The following is a 19,358-nucleotide window of genomic DNA, read 5'->3' as shown; positions in this document are numbered from 1 at the left end:
TTATACTTGGGCAAGATGGTACCATTGGGGGAAACTGAGTAATGGGCACTGTGGATCTCCTTTAGTTATTTCTTACAGCTTCGTGTTAATCTATAATTATTGTGGTGCTCCAAGGACAATGGTGCTTCAAGGACAAAGGACGAACCTGCCTGAAAAAGTTTCAGGGTTACACCCCCTACCGGACTCTTAATTGCCCTCCCCACTATGTTGTGATGGTTACGAAATTCCTGAGCCCACCTGGGTGACGCCTACTTGGGCAATGGGACCTGTCCCAAATAAGGAAAGGCATATGCCCTGTCCCACTCCCACTCTATAGAAGGAAGGTATATGTGCCTCGACCAATCAGTAAATGAAATTTTCACCTCGGACCATTCCTTTGTTTTCTGGCTATAAAAACTGATCAATAGCACATGTTCGGGCTCAACTCTCCCAGACTACTAGGAAGTCGGCCCGCTCTTCTGGCAGTGACCCTTCCCTCTAATAAATTCTATGTTCTTTACATTCTCCTTGTGTCTGGAAATTCTTTTCCAACCCGCGTTTGGACCACGACAATTATCTCAGTATAAAAAGTTTAAGTTTAAAAATACCTGAAAGTATTATCATAAAATGTTATCATTTATTAATTCTGTAATTATTTGTTAATTCTGAGTGGTGGTTACAACAGCAGTAATATAGTATGTAGTTATAATAGCACAAAGAAAAACACAACCAGCAATTCATAGAAGAAAACAAATGACCAATAAAAAAATGTTCAGTCCTCAAGGAAATAGAAATTAAAGGATAGTGAAATACTATTTTTCATCCACTGATATTGCAAATATTTAAAAGGTTAAGAACATTTGACCAGGGTGTGAGGAAGTAAGCACTCCAACACACTGTTGGTGAGGTTGTAATACGGTACAAAGTTTTTGGGAGGACAATTTTGTGATCTCTTATCAACAAAATTATGTCCTATAGCAATGGTTTTTAGAAAATGAACAAGAATTTTTACTGCAGCGTTATTTGTAAGAGCAAATAATTAGGGGGATAGAAATCTTAACCACTTTCATCAGAGTCATGGTTAAAAAAATAAGGTGCATTCATTTTATGGAATTTTATTACTGTTAAGAAAAATAAGGTAAAGACTTTCCAATGAGGGAGAAAGCTAAACACATTCCCACTAACCACCCCCCTCCCTAGGGACAAATGAAACAACAAAGAGAACTCAAAATAAAAAGAAAACTGAAGCTTCTATGAAGTCTTGAGGTAGCACAATCATAAACTGCTAACTCCGAAGAAGAGCTGCCAAAATACACTGAAATTTGGATACAATTCACGAAAGGCAGATCTCTGCTGATCTAACCCTGAGCTCTCCAAAACGCGCAGTTCCGCCCCAAGACCCCCACCAACACTCCTTTACCAGCCTGCCACTGGGGCACTGAACCCCGGTTCAGAGACAAGCCATCAAGGCTGGCATCTGGCAGCAAAGCCGGTGTGGATGAGTAGCGGGGAGGAGTGGGGGTGGGGGGTGGACGGGGGTGGGGAGGTAGGGTGCCTGGAAGCACACAGACTAGTGGATGGCGTTTCGGGGACAAAGACATGGCAAAGGGGTACGGTGGCGGTGGCTCCGGCTGCTACCGTTGCTGTTTCTTGTTTTTTCTTCTTTTTCTTTAATATTTGAAACATTTTCGAAGATAAATTCATGGATTGTTTGTGTCATTTCTTTCAAAATTCTATTTTTAAAAACAGAAGCAAACCGATTGGCAGATGCTATGCCGAGGGAAGTCAAGGATCCTAGGTTCGAATCCTGTATCTCATCATAATTCGCTTCGCGACTCAAACTGCGTTAGTTTCACGATCTGTAAAAAATTGATAATCAACACCAGTCACTGGGCCGCGAAGAGGGTCAACGGAAAGAATTTCTCAATTCTGCGGCCCCAATTCGCTCCTAGGTAGAAGCGGCGCCCCAATCAGGTACCGCCGCGCCACGGCCTCGGGGCATCTGGGACTCGTAGTCCGCCCGGCGGAACTCGCTGTCCCGGCAGGCTGCGCGGCGGCGGCAGGGCTACGTGGCGGGGCTGGCTGCCGCTGCGCGGGCAAGTGGGGTAAGATGGCTGCGCAGCGGGGCGTGTGGGTTGTTGGCCTCTGCCCCGGAGCTCGGTTGGGTAGGGTCGTTCGGGCCCTCCTGCTACTGCTGTGGTTTGCGGCCCGCGGAGGCGCGCTTTACTTCCACATCGGGGAGACGGAAAAGAAGTGCTTTATTGAGGAGATTCCGGACGAGACCATGGTTATAGGTACGAGGGAAGGGAGAGAGTTTTCAACAAGACCGCGGTCTTGGGGCGGGGTTGCGGGAGGGTCATCTCTTCAGAGCTGGGAGCAGGCGGCGTCGGCGTGCCCTGGCGACCGCGGACTCAGCGCCACCTCGCGTTCCTCTGACTGGGCTCGCCCTGCTTGCCTCCAGGAAACTACCGGACGCAGTTGTATGACAAGCAGCGAGAGGAGTACCAACCGGCCACCCCCGGGCTTGGCATGTTCGTGGAGGTTAAGGACCCAGAGGACAAGGTGAGTCGGCTCCTTAGCCCCGCTGAGCCCTCCGCTCTGAACCTGAGCGCCAGACCAAGCAGGCGCCGGTACTTCCCCTTCTAGTCTGCGCATCTGCTAAACTGGTAAAAACAGTTGGTGTTGTGGGAAGATCCTGGGTTTTCACTCCGGGCTAACCTTGGGCTTTTTCAGTGCTGGCTGCTTCTCTTGTTACTGACCGCTGCATGAACCCGCCAAGTCAGCTGCCTTCTATGAGCCATTTCCTTGGCCCGTGAAATAGAAACTCATCGGTGCTATAGATGTGATGAGTGGATTAATTGTGGTGCTAGAAAACAAAGAGTTTTGTCGACTCTAAAGCTATGACATATAGACTTTAGGATTTCACGGAACAGGGTATTTTCCAAAAAGCATGAGCAGCTTTTAATTTGACAAATAAGGATATTAAAACAAATAAACCAAAAAACAAAAAAACTTCAAAACCGTTCAACTGTCACCTTTCATTTGAAAGAATAACAGCAAAAGAGTTGAAAGGGCATGAGCTATAAATAAAGTAAAGCCCTTTCCAAGAGTGGTCACATGCCAACCTAATGTCAGACTCTTCGCCCCTTCTCCAGATAGTTCGAAGGCAAGTTTTTGGCAACTGCTGCTAAGCAGCATCGGAGCTTTTAGTTTTGTGGGATGCTAGGGCTCTGCTTGTCAACTTTTGAGGCACTTAGAGCCTTACGCACCATTCAGTCCTATTCCTACCATAATACTCACTGAAGTCCCTTCTCTCCAGGTCATCCTGGCCCGGCAGTATGGCTCTGAAGGCAGGTTCACCTTTACCTCCCATACCCCTGGTGAGCATCAGATCTGTCTTCACTCCAATTCCACCAAGTTCTCCCTTTTTGCTGGAGGCATGCTGGTAAGTGGACCCATGTTGGACTCTTTCAGCCTCTAGCCCCTGGTCAAGACTGGGGACTTGTGCTACTGTAGGTGTGAGATGACTATGTCAGATTTTGTGTCTCTTAATACAGCTGGGTTTCTAGTGAACATTCAGGGTGTGGTTACGGAGCTCTTTGTATATGCTTTGGTTAGAGTATCAGCCAAGGCTTATTCTTGCCCTTGGGCCTAGAGCCCCATAGGGCCAGACACTGAGGAGGCCTCAGTCAGTGTTGGCTAAATGAACAAATGAAGAAAGGTGGGAGGACCAGCTGTTAGGCCCTGACAGGAAGACAGAGCAGGGCTACCTGATTCTCCTATCTTCCTTGTCTGTCTGTCTCCAGAGAGTTCATCTGGACATCCAGGTAGGTGAACATGCCAACGACTATGCAGAAATTGCTGCGAAAGACAAGTTGAGTGAGTTGCAGCTACGAGTGCGACAGCTGGTGGAGCAAGTAGAGCAGATCCAGAAAGAGCAGAACTACCAGCGGGTGAGTGGCTGAGCCAGGAGCAGTGGGCTTCCTCCCAGAAGCTGCACACTGACTTAGCCAGGAGTCACATGTCAGATTTATTATGAACCCAAGGGATTTATATGTCTGTGCTGTATTGCAAGTCTAAAAGGTGGGATGGGTATTACTAACTACTTTTAATTGAGGAGGCAGTCTCTTAAGGGGCTGTCATTGTCTTATTAGGAGACACACAAAATGACAGAGCAGGAATTGATACCAACACCTTGGGTGATATTTCCATGGTTCTCAGTGCTCCCGGGATCAGGGGTTTCAATCTCACCTGTATCCAGGAGGCAGGCAGGTACCATGAATGGATCTGTGACCATAATGATGGGTAGAATAGTGACCTATCTAAATGGAAACAGCTACTGTGGTCAGCTGAGGGCAGCATTGCAGAATTGCTAGCCCAGGGTTTTAAGAGGCACTTAGAGGTCCTGGTTTTTTTTTTTTTTTTTTTGCGTTATGTGGGCCTCTCACTGTTGTGGCCTCTCTCGTTGCGGAGCACAGGCTCCGGACGCACAGGCCCAGCGGCCATGGCTCACGGGCCCAGCTGCTCCGCAGCATGTGGGATCTTCCCAGACCGGGGCACGAACCCGTGTCCCCTGCATCGGCAGGCGGACTCTCAACCACTGCGCCACCAGGGAAGCCCAGAGGTCCCGGTTTTTTATGTAAAAAATTCTGAGTTTTAAATGTTGTCAAAACACTGTGTGAGCCAACAAAAACGTGTATGGGCTCCATCCAGCCCCTGGACAACCAATTTGTAACCTGTGCACACAATATTCAAGGAGCAGTTTGGGAGACCCAGGCAGAGGGCTCAGAGCAAGTCCACTTCTGAGCGTTCCAGGACAGCTCTGTCTGATAGGGTGACACCACAGCCACTTTACCACTCCCACAGGCATCAGGGTAGGACCAGGTAAGGCTGTACCTTACAGATGAGGAAATAGACCTAGGAGAAATGAGTGGGTTGCCTGAGGTCATCTGGCTGGTGAGGGTGAAGGTGGGGTGGCTTTTTTCGGGCACTTGACTGGAACCTGGGCAAAGTTAGTTGGCCCTGGGACATCCTCTGGGGAGGGAACCCAGCAGTTCTAGTGGCCCCAGGTGGGGCCCAGCCAACTCAGGCTCGTCTTCCTTTCTCCCCTCCCACAGTGGCGAGAGGAACGCTTCCGGCAGACCAGCGAGAGCACCAACCAGAGGGTGCTGTGGTGGTCTATCCTGCAGACCCTCATTCTCGTAGCCATCGGCGTCTGGCAGATGCGACACCTCAAGAGCTTCTTTGAAGCCAAGAAGCTGGTGTAGCCGTCCCAGGCTTCCCAGGCCATCCTTCCTCCCTGGCTGGGGAAGCAGGGGCCTCCTGGACTGACTTCTCTGGAAGGAGGCCTGGTCCCCAGCCATGGGTGTCTGCAGGGGAGAGGGGCCACAGCACAAGCTGAGGGTAGCAGCTTGGCTGGCTTATACTGAGCAGGTGGTAGGGTAAATGCCTGCCCCCTCCCCTGGGCCCTTTGCAGTAATCTGAAGCCACTGGGAGCCCTACTGACACCTCAGAATCACAGTGTTACTGATCAGGGATGTGAGCCTATTGTCTGGGATGACTGGGGGGAGGGGAGTGGGTGGGCAAGCCAAGTCTTCCTTCTGTCTTCCTTTCCTAACTTGGAATTTTGACCAGGTTGGGGTGTGATTCCCTGCCACCCAGGAAACTTCACTATTCCCTCCTTGGGCCTAGACCCAGCCTGCTGATCCAGGGAGTGTGTATGTCAATTGAGGGTGGGGTAGAGGGAGTTGCAGTGTGGGAAGGTAGCCCTGAGGTGGACCCCAGGTTCTTCACATGGTTGTTCTTTTGGGGACTAGAGAAACTGGGGTTAGGCCAAATAGAGGCCTTGGTGCTGGTTGGGGATGGGGCCTGCAGAGTCTTAGTTAGTGATTTCATTTTCAATAAGTTTAGGTTTGTTACATTGGTTTCCCAATAAAAAAAATTAACTTCTTGTCCAGTGTAAAGTTACTCTACTGTCAGTGGGCATAGCACTGCAACGTGCTTGAGGGAGTGTCAGTTTTTCCAGTGGGCAAAGCACTTCATATTCTAAGATGAGTGCCCACCTGTGAACTTCATACTTCTCATCCTCTCCATCCCCTCCAGTGACGGTGGTGGTTTTGCCCAAGACCATCCAACAAGTGAAAAGTAGGTGGACAGGGGCTTCCCTGGTGGTGCAGTGGTTGAGAGTCCGCCTGCCGATGCAGGGGACATGGGTTCGTGCCCCGGTCCGGGAAGATCCCACATGCTGCAGAGCGGCTAGGCCCGTGAGCCATGGCCGCTGAGCCTGTGCATCCGGAGCCTGTGCTCTCCGCAATGGGAGAGGCCACAACAGTGAGAGGCCCACGTACCACAAAAAAAAAAAAAAAAGTAGGTGGACAGAATTGTTGTGGTGCTTCAAGGAAGTGCCTAGTTAGTGAAGGTACTGTACATTGAACAGAGGAATGCTGCAGGTGTGGAAAGGACAGGAATCCCTGAGTTGGGGGCAGGAGGGGGATACTGATAGACTTACCCAATAGCATGGGATCTCAGCAGTGACCTTGAAGGAGAGGAAGGATTCTGATGAAAGAAGGCAGGACAGGGGTGGTTGAAAACAGGCAAACAGCTGGTATGCAGATAGATGGGCATTGTTTCAGCTGGAGTTGAGGGGGCGGGGCTGTGAGAAAGCTGGAAAGGAAAGTTGGTTAGAGTTAGAAGAACCTTGAATGCCAGGTAAGAGATTTGGATATTACCCAGTGTCCAACAAAGTTTTGAGTATTAGAACACCCTGACTATAAACTTGAAGGTTAATCCAACAGTGTGTGAGAAGGAGATGGGGTGGGGAGGCAAGTTTGGGGACTACTTGAACTGTCTGTCAGGAGAGTGTAGTCTGAGCTCATATTGCTGCTTAGACCTCCACATTTAGGGGAAGAAAACTTTTTTTAAGAACAGCTTTAGAATTGCAGAAAAATTGTGAAGATAGTTTACATCATGCAGTAGTATGGTATGTTTGTTAAAATGAATGAACCAATAGTGATAGTCCATGCTTTATGCAGATTTCCTTAGTTGTTACATAGTGTCTTTTTTGTTCCAGGAGCCCATCTAGGAGATACCATTGTTACATTTAGTTGTCTCCTTGGGCTCCTCTTGGCTGTGACAGCTTCTCAGACTTTCCTCCTTTATTACCTTGACAGTTTTTAGGGATACTGGTCAGGCATTTTGTAGATTTCCCTCAATTGCAGTTGGTCTGATGTTTTTCTCATGATTAGACTGGGGTCCTGGGTTTTTGAAAGACCACAAAAGGAAAGTGCCATTCTCATCCTATCATATTAAGGGTACTAATTATCAACATGATTGTGGATGTCACAGTTTAAAATAAGTTAATTTGGATTTTTACATGAAACCTGACTTAGATCTGATACTAGTGGGGCTTCATCCTGATGCGACAACAATTAGCTGGACTGAATGGTAGCTATCCCCTTAAGATGGGCTTGTGCCTTCCAGGTCAGGCCCATCTCCCAGTTTCCATCTTTGGCCTTACCTGACTGTCTCTGCAGGGGTCAGCCTTGCCTTTGTCATCAGCCAAATCTAGGCTGGATTTGTCGAGGTTCTGGTATAAGGTACGCTGCCCTGGGAGAGCTCAGCAGGAAGGGGACTGGTGGGTTGTATGCTGCGTGAAAGGGGGCTCCTGGGAATGATTAATTTCCTACCTACTATAGTGAAGTCCTCTCAGAAGCAGAGTGGTTGAGACCATAGATTGTGCAACCAAACTACCTGGGCTTACATTCTGAATTACCTCTCTGTGCTTCAGTTCCCTCGTCTTTAAAGTGGGCATAATAAGTACAATACTCATAAGGACAGATTGACGTAACAGTAGTAAAGAATTTAGAAAAATGACTGGCACGTAGTAAGAACTCAATGGATGTTAGCTATTAATATTTATTAGGAAACTTAAAATTTGCCTGGAAGAACAGAGGAGATCAAGTCTAATAACTTTGCCACTCTCTTTTACCAGGTGGGAAGCTGGCCCAGCTGGGGCCTAAGTTCTCACGGTGACAGGGCAGATATGGGAAATTAATCTTATTCTTCAGTTCTCAGCTCCACCAAAGTACTCCTCTCCTGGATGATAGCTGCCATTTATATAGCGTTGACTATTGTGCCCAGCACTGTACCAAGTTTTTGCATTTTCTCCTTTAATCCTCACAGCAACCATATAAATCAGGAACCATTTATATACTCCGATGAGGAAACAGAAGCAGGCTGTTCCCCAAAACACAGCCGAACTGGCAGAGTCAGGTTTCAAATCCAGCCAATCTGCCTTTAGTGCCTGTCTCCTAACTACTACTTGGGGTGTCACTTGAGGTATCAGGCTGAACACAGGACTGAGCCCTGAGCTTGGCCCTGCCGCCCTCCAAGCTCGCTGGGGAGAAAGAATGCACTTGGGTTGACGGCAGGACTACTTAGACGCCTTCCCTTGGGAAGAGGAGGAAGATGCAGATTATCCCAGAGCGCTGGTTTGGAAGTCTGGAGTCTATAAGTCCAGTACAAGCCCATTGACTTGAGCCCTGCCCGGGGCCTCAATTTCTCGGAATGTCCAGCGGTCCCCGGAAAGCAGATAGCAGTTCAGGCGGTTGGAGCGCTCACGTGTTCCTCTGGATGCGGAACCTTTGATGCCTCAGCTCCGGGGAGCAGACGGCGCGGCCGGAGCGGCGGACCCTGTGGACCGAGGGGAGGGGCGGACGGGCTTGGGCGGGGCGGGAGGCGGAGGCGCCGCGTAGGCCGGGGAGGCCGGGCCGGCCCGGCTGGGAGCTCGAGCCCCATGAGCCGCCGCCTCCCCCCACGATGTTCCCCTCCCGGAGGAAAACGGCACAGCTGCCCTGGGAGGACGGCAGGTGAGCGGCGGCGGCCGGCCCGGGCCCCGTCCTCCCGGGTGCCGATCCTTTCCGGGCCGCCCCGCGGAATCTAGGAGCCCGAGGCCGTCGCGTCTCCGTCTCTGCGGGGCTCTCTGAGGGTCTGTGGTTCTCCTTGTGGGTCTCTCTCTGTATTTGGGTCTCTGTTTCTCTCTATGTGGGTCTCCGTCTCTACCAGTCTCCGTCACTCAGCAGGTCTGTATTTCTCCGTTGACTTCCCTTTGTGAGTTTCTGTCCCCCTATGCGAGTCTCTCTCATTATGGGTCTCTGTGTTTTTCCACTGGCCTCTATTTTCATGCGGGTCTCTGACTCCGTTGACCTCTCTCAGTGGATCTCTGTCTTTCTGTCTATCCCTGGTTTCAGAGGGTCTGTATTCCGTCTCTCTGATCTCTGCTTCCCCCATCACATCCCTGTAGCCTCAGACGCTACCCTCCCTCCCTCCCTCGTGCTTCCCCCTTCTCTGCTGATCGCCCAGAAGAATACACCAGACAGAAGCTCTATGCTCTGCCTGGCTGGCCACTGCCTCGCCGGGACTAAGTACTCCCGGCGTAACGTTAGTTCATTTCCGGTGCAGCTGTACTTGAATGTGGCCTGCCCCATGTGTTAGGTGTGAGGTTGACCCAGACCTTAGCTAGTGATTACCACTAGAGCAGAATGGGGGTGGGGGGTGGGGGAGAGCTATTTGGCCGTTTAGATTGGGAAGGACTCCCACACTTCAGTCTTGAGATGTACCCCCAAAACTCTTCTCACCCAGAACACATGATAGTGGATCTACACCTAGTGAATGACACCTCTTTCCCTTTTCTCTGTTAAGCTTGCCAGGTGCCAAAAGACTTTGGAATATAGTGGGCACAACTCTTTATCGTTAGGAATTTTTCAGACTTGGTGCTGCAGTAAGAAGATAGGAATATAGTAGAAAGCCTGGACTGTGGATTTAGGCCTGGACAGGAATCCTCTTTAATAGCCATGTGACCAGAAGCATACTTAATCTTTCTCCTCAGCTTTTCCATCTCTGAAACAGAGATCATAATATCTACTCTGCAGGTCTATATGAGGATTAAAGGAGATCACATATATAAAACTGTTGACACTATGCTTGGCATAGAGAAGGTGCCAGTTTTCTTCCAGTTACTTTTGCAGTTTGGAGGTGCTGTAACCAGAGCAGCGGAGTATTCAAACCTGTATCACTAAGCTTTGTGTGAGGGAAGAAAGGGAAGGTTATGGAGGAGAATTTCCATTTCCTAATTCCTTTCCATAAACTTTTGGAACACAACCATGATCCCACAAAACTTGTATCATTTCATGCTTTTGACACAGGGGTACAGAGATCCATGGAACAGATGCAGATAATGTAGCAATTAAAGAGTGCTGGCTCTGGAAACAGCCTGTCTGGGTTTGAATCTTACTAGCCTTGGACACAGATTGATGAATGAGAGAAAACCTCATCTGGTCGGCCTCCCCACCCCAGAAACAACGATGGCCTGGGCCTGGTAGCAGCTGAGACTGCAGATCTGGAGTTTGCCAGCAGGTGGCACCAGAAGCAACTGTTCTCAGTGTCCACTGTCCTGAGGAACTGGGATTTCAGCTCTGAATTCAGTTGTTCAGTGATTTGGGCCCTTGCAGCACAGGAGGAGAGTGCTCATGGGGATGTGATCCTGGTAGGAAGGGAAAGCTGGACGGAGGGAACAGCACGTGAAAGTGCATGGAGTGCCCAATCCATGCCATACCCCTGGATAATGGTCACTGCTTCTTCCCCTGAAGGTGGGATGTTTCCCCATGTCCATCTCCCCGGTCTCTACCCTACCCCAAGAAAGAGCCCAGAGGGAGAATCTGTAGAGGTTCCAGCCTTCCCAGGCCACTAGGAGGATTGGCTTCTGCTCCTCCCCCGCAGAAACCCCCACCGCAGGACAAGGTGGGGTAAGTCAGAAGCCCTGCAAGGGTGTCCTATCAGTCTCCCCCTCTGCTGTGTGTGGGGCCTGAGCCTGGCTTCAGGCCTGCTGGCTACCAGATTGGCAGTTGTGCCTCTAGAGAGAGGCAGGAGTTGGTCTGGCTTTAGTGTGTGACAAGCATGCCCTGAATGCTTGAACCCTTCCTTTAACTCACTTAGCAAGCCCTCTGCTGTATGACTTGTGCTAGAGCCACAGCTGTGAATCTGATTGCCTGTGAAGAGGACGAGCACGGACACAGGTGATTACAAAGCTCTTAAGTGCTTCAAAAAGGGCAGTACCAGATACCATAGGAACACAAAGGAGGGAGGGAGTATGTATCTCCGTTTGTGTGCACATGGGGGTGGGGGGTGGCAGTGCTAGCCATGACATTGACATTTGGCCTTGAAGGATCAGTGGGGTGCTTCCAGGCAGATAAAATAAGGAAAGGCATTTTAGGCAGAAGCAGTGGACTGTGTGAGGGCTAGAGCAGGAAGGAATATGGTGAGTGGAGAAACTCGGAGTTGCCCAATGTGTAGCACTGGGTGAGTAGCAAGGGAGCAACTGGAAATGGGACCAGGTCACAGAGGGGTTTGACTGCCAGGCCAAGGAATTTGGCCATTATCTTATAAACAGGAGGATCATCCATGAGATTGAAGGGGTCTGAGCAGGGCAAGGACCAGATGAGACTTGGGCTAAAAGACAGGCAGTGGGTGAGGAAGGATCAAAGGGCACTTAGGAGGTAGAATCTATATGACCTGGAAGCTAATTGGTGACTCTCAAAGGTTATAAAGTAGATTGTTTTGCTGATTATTCTAGAATAGAGGAAGCTTCCCTTTTCTTGGATTCCTTAGTTCCTCCTTCACTGCCCTCAGGAACTTCCAGAGAGAGGGGCAAAGAAACCAGGTGAATTCCACCCATTTCTTTGTATTTCACAAGCTGAAAGGCAGTCTCTCCCAGCACTACCTCAAAGTCTAAGATATTCCGCTGTTTTTCCAGCTTCTGAAATGAGCCTGGGTGCTGTTCCCAGCCCTCATCTTTCCTTCCCTCTCTGTCTCTCATCCCTTGTCACATGGGCTGCCCTGGACTGAAGCTTTGACATGCATTCAGTGAACTGCCTTTGTTGGTTTGGGCCTCACATTGGTTTGGGGGCAGACCTAATCTTCTCAGAGTAAAGACTGGTCTTTGCACTGGGACTGAAACAAGCACATGCCCCTGTTTGGGGAGCTTTCTGGTCTGAGAAACAGGATGAAGCCAAGCTTTCTGATGAGGGTGAACCTGCAGGGGAGCAGGTGGAAGGCAGCGGGTAGGGTCTCTAAGGCGGGCTTCTGCCATCAGCTCTGGACGTGAGCCATTGTCTTGGGGAGGGGCACGTGCAAAAGGCAAGGAGTCTTGTCTCTGCCCTTCAGCAGCTCTTGGTCTGGCTGGGACTCAGGCACAGAAGGTAAGAGAGCACTGAGGAAGTGGGGCAGCTCCGAGACCCGTGAGTGTGTGGAGGGCCTCCTGGAGGTAGGGGGGCTCAGGCTGAGCCCAGAGCTCTAAGCAGGATTCTGATGCATGGCAGCAGCTCGAACAAAAGCACTAAGTTGCTTCTGCACTAACTCCCGGGCGCTTGGGGCGGACCCGCCACATGCGCCTTACTTGCGGGAAGCCAGAGAAGGGGTCTGTCGCAGCACCTCGGCTCAGCCTTGCCCTTCTGACCTGCTCCCTGTTCTTGTCCCAGGTCCAGGCTGATCCCCAGCGGCCTCCCCCGGAAATGCTCCGTCTTCCACCTCTTTGTTGCCTGTCTCTTACTGGGCTTCCTCTCCCTGCTCTGGCTGCAGCTCAGCTGCTCTGGGGACATGGCCCAGGCAGCCAGGGGACAAGGACAGGAGACCCCGGGCCCATCCCGGGCCTGCCCACCAGAGCCACCCCCTGAGCACTGGGAAGAAGATGAATCATGGGGCCCCCACCGCCTGGCAGTGCTGGTGCCCTTTCGAGAACGCTTCGAGGAGCTCCTGGTCTTTGTGCCCCACATGCACCGCTTCCTGAGCAGGAAGAAGATCCAGCACCACATCTATGTGCTCAACCAGGTGGACCATTTCAGGTAAGGACCACCTCCTGAGCCAGCACCCACTCACCCGGGCCTGCCCTGGTCTCTTGGGGCCTGCTCCCTTTCCTGACAGCAATCCAGTACCAGGTGGCCCAGGCCCATGAAAGGCCACCCAGGGCAGCAGTGAGAGGGTGGGAGGTGCTAGACCCCTCTCACTGGGTGTGACAGGAATTTGGGGGGAGGGTTTGGGGCTGAGGAGGCCCCTGATCTGTTTTCCATTTCACAAATGTCCCTGTGGCTGCTGTATGTGTCTGGGCCATACCAGGACAAGAGGGGAAGCGGGGAGACCTGTTGGGCAGTCATTGCAGTCACCTGAGCTGATGGGGGCTCAAGCAGCATGGCAGAAGGGGTGGAGAGAAGTGATGTGGAGGAAGCGCAGACAGGGCTTGCTGGCGGATTGGCTGCGGAGATTAGGGAAAGGGAGGGTCAAAGCCATGGCTTAACTTGTTCACAGTCTGGCATTATCCTAAATTCCTTGCCCTCACCAAAAACTGCTCCCCTCCATGATCACAATCCAAGCATCTCACACTCCACCCCCACCTCCTTTCCCTCCAGCTCGCTCCCACTGGGAGACGTGGACCCAACAATTCGTGGACCCTGCCAGGCCCTTTAGTCCACGATCCTCCCAGTGTTCTCCATCCTCCTTGACCTTACTTTCTCCTGACCTAACTTGGATTCCATGGTCCTTGGTGAAAGTCACTCCTGCACACGCACTGCAACTCCCTTCCACTTTCTCCCTGGCACAACTCCCACCGATGAAACTCAACTCTGCCTGCTACACACCTGCACCTGGCAGCTGGATGTAGCTGGAGACACTGCTCACTCATCTCCCTGACAATGAGCCCTGGCCCAAGAGGGCTCTCATTCCTCTGGTCTGCTGCCTCCCCTCCATGGCAGCCTTGCACACTCGCTCCTCTCCTCACTCCTCCCTATCTTCACCTTCAGCCAATTACTTTGCTTCCTATTTGAGAAAACAGAATCAATTGGAAGAGAACTAACCCAAGTCCCCACGCCCGGACTCCTTTCACAGCTTCTGTGCAGGTGTCCTCAGCTTCCCACCGCCTTGCCCGAGGATGCCCCTCCAGGGCCAGCTCTCCTACTCGGGCACTGGGTCCCTTTTCTGCTCTTCTACTCAAGGACATCACTCCAGCCATTGGCTCTCTTCTCTCCTGCATGATCGATTTTCCCCCCTCCTGGAGTATTCAAATCAACAAACATACTGAAGTCGCCCCCATCTAAAAAGAAAAAAGAGACCCCCACTTGATCCCGTATCGCCCACATCTATTGCCTCTTTCCTTTGCTCCCCTTTCTAGCAAAACTCCTTCCCTTTCTCCCCCCCTCGCTGTCTCTTGAACCTATTCCACTCAGACGTTTACCCTCATCATGACATTGAAACAGCTGTTGTTGACATCACCAACGAGCCCACCTTGATAATCCAAAGCCCAGTTCCCAACCTTCATCCTATCGACTTCCCGGCAGCATTTGCCAAGTGGATTACTTCTTCCTTCTTAAAACACGCTCAGTTTGACCTTTGGGACAGCGCTCTGCTTCTCTTTCCTCTCTGGCCACCTCTCCCCACCTCCTTTGCTGGTTCTGCCTCATCCCCCTGATCTCTCAGCCTTGGTGTTCCTTGGGGGTCAGTGCTCGGGCACCGTCTTTTCTGGCTCCAGTCGCTCCCCAGGGGATCTCATCTAGTCTCAAGACATCAAATCTCATTTCTACCCTGATGACTCCCAAGTCTGTATTCCCAGCCCAGACCTCTCTCCTGAACTCCAGACCCATATATCCAGCCAGCTGCCTGTGCAGCCCTCTGTTTGGTGGTCTCAAGAGGCATCTCAAGCTTAACATGATTAAAACTGAATTCCTGATTTCCCACCTGTCCCTGACCTCCTGCCCCCTTCCTCATTTCAGGAAATGGAAACTCCACACTCCCAGCTGCTCAGGCCAGAAAGCCTTCGGGTCATCCTCGACTCCTTTTCCCTCACACAACACATCTAGTCCATCAGCAGAATGCATCTAGAATCTGCCCTCTTCTCACCATCTCCACTGCCACCTCCCAGAGTTAAGGCATCATCATCTCATGCCTAAATTATTGTAACAGCCTCCCGACCTGTCTCCCTGCTTCCACCCCTCACCTTCCAGTCTCTTCTCAACACGCCAACTAGAGTGATCCTGTTAAACGCTGAGTCACAGCACATGAGGCCTCTGCTCTAAGCCCTTCAGTGGCTCCCCATCTCATCCAGCGTCAAAGCGCAAGTCCTTCAGGGGCCTGTCACCCTCTGACCTCATTCCCTGAGACCTGTCACTCACTCTGCTTCACCACATTGCTATCTGCTCCTGCCTCGGGCCCTGGGAGTTGCTCTTCTCTCTGCTTGGAGCCCTATTCCCCTGATTTCCATAGGGCTCATTCCCTCAGGCCTTCAGGTTCTGCTCACATGTCACCCTGTTACGCCGGCCGTCCCTGACCACCTCCTCTAAAAGGACAGCCCCCACCCCACAGCATGCTTTATCCTCGTCACCCTGCTTTACTATTCTTCTCAGCACTTACCACTCCCTGGCTTGTTACATATTTACTTACTTGTTTACTTTTGTCTCTTCTTATTAGAATGTCAGCTCCTTGAGGGCTTTGCTTTCTCACTGCTGTATCTCCAGTGCTCTGAATAGTTTCTGGCACATAATAGGTGCTCAGTAAACATTTGTGAGACAAGTGGAGGGGCAGATGTGCAGCTGGGCAGACCCACAATGAAGCCGGTGTCAGGCTGGAGGGCAGCATGGGTACTGGGGGTGGGTGCTGTGGAGGACGGGCTCTCATGCAGAGATTGGGGGAGAGCAAGCTCACTGCCCCTGGCCCAGCCTCGGTGCCCTGCACAGGTTCAACCGGGCAGCACTCATCAACGCGGGCTTTCTGGAGAGCGGCAACAGCACAGACTACATCGCCATGCACGACGTGGACCTGCTCCCTCTCAACGAGGAGCTGGACTATGGCTTCCCAGAGACCGGGCCCTTCCACGTGGCCTCCCCGGAGCTCCACCCGCTCTACCACTACAAGACCTACGTCGGTGGCATCCTGCTGCTTTCCAAGCAGCACTACCAGCTGGTGAGGCCTGGCGCACGTGCTCTGCTGAGAGCCAGGGAGCGTCCACCTGGATGGGGGCAGTGGCAAGAGGAGCAGCATTTCTAGGGCCCAGCAGATGGAGGGTCCTGCGTGGGGAGCCCAGGAGCAGCCAGAGGCATGAGAGAGGAGGACCAAGCAAGCCAGTTAGGGAGGGTTCTGCCACAGCAACAGAACCCCTGTGCAAACTGGCTTCAGAAGGCCTGGGGTTCGTTGCCTCTCAAAATGGAAAAGTCTGGGTGGGGCTGTCTTGCCCAGCCTCTCAGATGATGTCACCAGGACACCATTTCACCTTCCATCTCTCAGCTCTGCCTTCTCTAGACTGGCTTTATTTTCAGATGTTCAGGATGCAAGGTGGTGGTTGTAGCTGCAGCCTGCATCCGTCTAGGCCCCAGTCCAGTGGAAAATGGAGCCACCTGTTTCCAACAGCCCAGACAGGAGACCCGCAGCTGCCCCATGCTGGCTCTTGATTGGCCTGGCTTGAGTCACAGGTCTATCCATGAATCAGTCACTGTGGTAGGGGGTGGGAGTGGGTGGTGGGGTGGGAAGAACTGAGTGGCTTAGACCACCGTCTCTTGCTCCTCTCTTCAAGCTGTGGCTGAAGCCAGCTTAATGTAAATAAAGCCTGAAGTTAGATGGCAAAAATTGATGTCTGCCATAGACCCCACCGCCCCTCTCCCGCACAGAGGAAGAGAGCAGGGCAGAGCCCCCTCAGGAGAAATGCGAGTATGGGGCCAGGCAGAAATAGAGCAGCAGTTGGCACTTGTTCCCATCATTAGCTCTCCAGAGGTCTCCTCCCGCCAGTCAGACATTTTTGAGAAACTAATCATCTCGCACAAATCCAAGGCCCCATTAGAACAGGCAAAATGGGACTGGGATGTGCTGACTAGTCCCCCAGTACCTCAGAGGTTGTGGGAACTGAAAGCATCTGAGCGTACACTCAGAACTGCTGGGGAGGAGGAGGAAAGGAGGCCTGGCCTGGCCCAGCTTGGGCTTGGGACTCCCGAGTGGTAGGAGACCAAAGAGCACCCTGGGAGGATGGGGCAAGTGACATTGCTTGTCTTTGTGTCAGTGCAACGGGATGTCCAACCGCTTCTGGGGCTGGGGCCGTGAGGACGACGAGTTCTACCGGCGCATCAAAGGAGCCGGGCTCCAGGTAATGCTCCCCCGCCGCCCCACCTCTTCAGCCATCATGGCTGCCCTGAGGTTCCTCTCTGCCCTCAGATGAAGTTCCTGGGGCTGGGAGATGGCACCCCTGGTTCTGATCCCAGCCCTGCCCCCGACTAGCACACCTGTCCTGAAGAATGGGAATGCAGGCCCCTGCCTGTGGGCTGTGGCAGGCAGTGGGACCCCAGAGGACTAGTGGTGAGGGCCAGGGCTCCAGGAGAGGCAGCCTGATCCAACTTCCTTTGGTCTCCTTAGCTTTTCCGCCCCTCGGGAATCACAACTGGGTACAAGACGTTTCGCCACCTGCATGACCCAGCCTGGAGGAAGAGGGACCAGAAGCGCATCGCGGCTCAAAAACAGGTACTGGGGCCTCCCTGGTGGCGCAGTGGTTGAGAGTCCGCCTGCTGATGCAGGGGATACGGGTTCGTGCCCCGGTCTGGGAGGATCCCATATGCCGCGGAGCGGCTGGGCCCGTGAGCCATGGCCGCTGAGCCTGCGCATCCAGAGCCTGTGCTCCGCAACGGGAGAGGCCACAACAGTGAGAGGCCCGCGTACCGCAAAAAAAAAAAAAAAAAAAAAAAAAAAAAAAAAAAAAAAAACAGGTACTGGCTGGTCCCTTGATCGGGGATGGATAGGTGGTATATGGGGAACCAGCAGGCCCAAGCATTTCACCAAGTTCTCCTTGGGCCCAAGTGGTCTCATCCTCCCCTGCTTGGCCCAGGTCAGTCGTTGGCATTCTGCTTGGGCACCATACCCTCCTCTGGTGGCTGCCATGGCCCCTGGGCTCTGTGGGTCAGCCGAGACCTCAGGGTCCACGCAGGCTGTGTGTGGGGGGGGGGGTGGGAGTGGGGATGGGACTCTGTTGAAGGTGCCAGAATCCTAGGCAGACCTGGGATACAGGAGTCCCCATCCCTCAAATAGCCTCTTCTCTAGGAGCCAGATTAGTTCAACTGGAAAACCCCTGCTGTCCTGCTGATGGGGATGTGTAGCCATGGGCGAGAGACTTCCCATCTCTGAGCTTCCCTTTTCCCTGTCTTCTGTGGGGATCACAGGACCTCTGATGACAAGGTTGTGGGGGATCAGTGGACAGCTGGCACTCACAAAGCCCTGAGTACATGCTCTCCCCCTTTTCTTCCCAGGAGCAGTTCAGGGTGGACCGGGAGGGAGGCCTGAGCACCGTGAAGTACCGCGTGGATTCCCGTACAGCCCTGTCTGTGGGCGGGGCCCCCTGTACTGTTCTCAACATCATGTTGGACTGTGACAAGGCTGCCACCCCCTGGTGCACATTCAGCTGAGTTGGCTGGACAGCAAGGAAGCCTGTGCCTACAGGCCATACTGCTACTCAAGCCCAGGACAAAGCCTCAGGCCCTGGGCCCAGCTCCAATAGGACGTGGAGTGGCCTGAAGCAGTGGACAGCAAGCCACGTGTTTGCAGCAGTCCGGCCCCCAGAGGCAGGCTTGAGCCAGGAGAGGACACACGCAGGGTGCCTGGGACGCTGCCAGCAATAAACAGTGATGGAGAGAGGCTGGGACATGGTTTCCAACTGAGACTCTCCACTCTGCCTTCCTGCTTGCCCTGCCCTACCCTCCTTTGTGTGCTGAGATCTGCAAGATCTTGTTCCTTCTCCTGGACTGCCAGGCCACTGATGTGGGTGGCAAGGGCCATCAGGAGGGTTAAAACTGCAGAGACCAGTGTGCAAGCCCCACAGAAAGGGAGCAGCGGAGACCAGCTCTAGCTGGTCGTCGCCCTGAAGGAGTGTGGGCCTGGTGTTGCCAGATCTTCTGATTTTTCAAAAGAAAGTAGAATTCTGGATTCTTGAGTGAAATTGGTTAATTTTAAAATGATAGCAACTAATTCAAACTTTTAACAAGTATGGCAAGCCAAACCAAGTGTGTTTTGAACCACCAGTTTGTCACCTGTGGCTGAGGGGAAGGGGATGGGGCAAAAGATGACGCTTCTCTTAGTTATAAGCTGGCAAGGAGTTGGGGCAGGGCTGGGGAACACGAGGCCGGGGGAAGCTCAGGTGGGAGAGAACCCCAAGGCACAAGGTCCCTGCTCCCTCCCTCAGCACTCCAGGCTCCGCTGCCCTTCTGGACAGTCTGACCACTGCCAGGCTCTGGTGGGCTCCGACCGGAAGGGGTGCTTCATCCTGCCTCACTGAGATGGACAGAAATAGATCGCAGGACTGGACTGAGGGT

General features: G+C 52.4%; 2 protein-coding genes across 2 annotated transcripts; both read left to right on the top strand.

Moving 5' to 3' along the window:
- Positions 1 to 2,089: 2,089 nt before the first annotated feature.
- On the top strand, positions 2,090 to 5,930 carry TMED9 (transmembrane p24 trafficking protein 9; the record flags this gene model as incomplete). Its single annotated transcript, XM_079703788.1, has 5 exons — positions 2,090 to 2,273; positions 2,441 to 2,541; positions 3,299 to 3,424; positions 3,786 to 3,932; positions 5,097 to 5,930. 5 exons carry the CDS (start codon positions 2,090 to 2,092, stop codon positions 5,244 to 5,246), a joined length of 708 nt encoding a protein of 235 aa, XP_079559914.1. The 3' UTR covers positions 5,247 to 5,930.
- A 2,866-nt stretch (positions 5,931 to 8,796) lies between these two features.
- Positions 8,797 to 19,049, top strand: B4GALT7 (beta-1,4-galactosyltransferase 7; the record flags this gene model as incomplete). The annotated part of the gene is made up of 9 exons (XM_079701430.1): positions 8,797 to 8,846; positions 10,333 to 10,522; positions 10,756 to 10,776; positions 12,157 to 12,233; positions 12,513 to 12,875; positions 15,753 to 15,978; positions 17,066 to 17,149; positions 17,416 to 17,520; positions 18,300 to 19,049. 9 exons carry the CDS (start codon positions 8,797 to 8,799, stop codon positions 18,453 to 18,455), a joined length of 1,272 nt encoding a protein of 423 aa, XP_079557556.1. The 3' UTR covers positions 18,456 to 19,049.
- Positions 19,050 to 19,358: the final 309 nt, after the last annotated feature.

This window comes from Hyperoodon ampullatus (assembly GCF_949752795.1).
Source record: "Hyperoodon ampullatus genome assembly, chromosome: 4".
In the NCBI taxonomy this organism is placed as follows: Eukaryota; Metazoa; Chordata; class Mammalia; order Artiodactyla; family Ziphiidae; genus Hyperoodon; species Hyperoodon ampullatus.
This window is presented reverse-complemented; position numbering and strand designations above follow the sequence as displayed.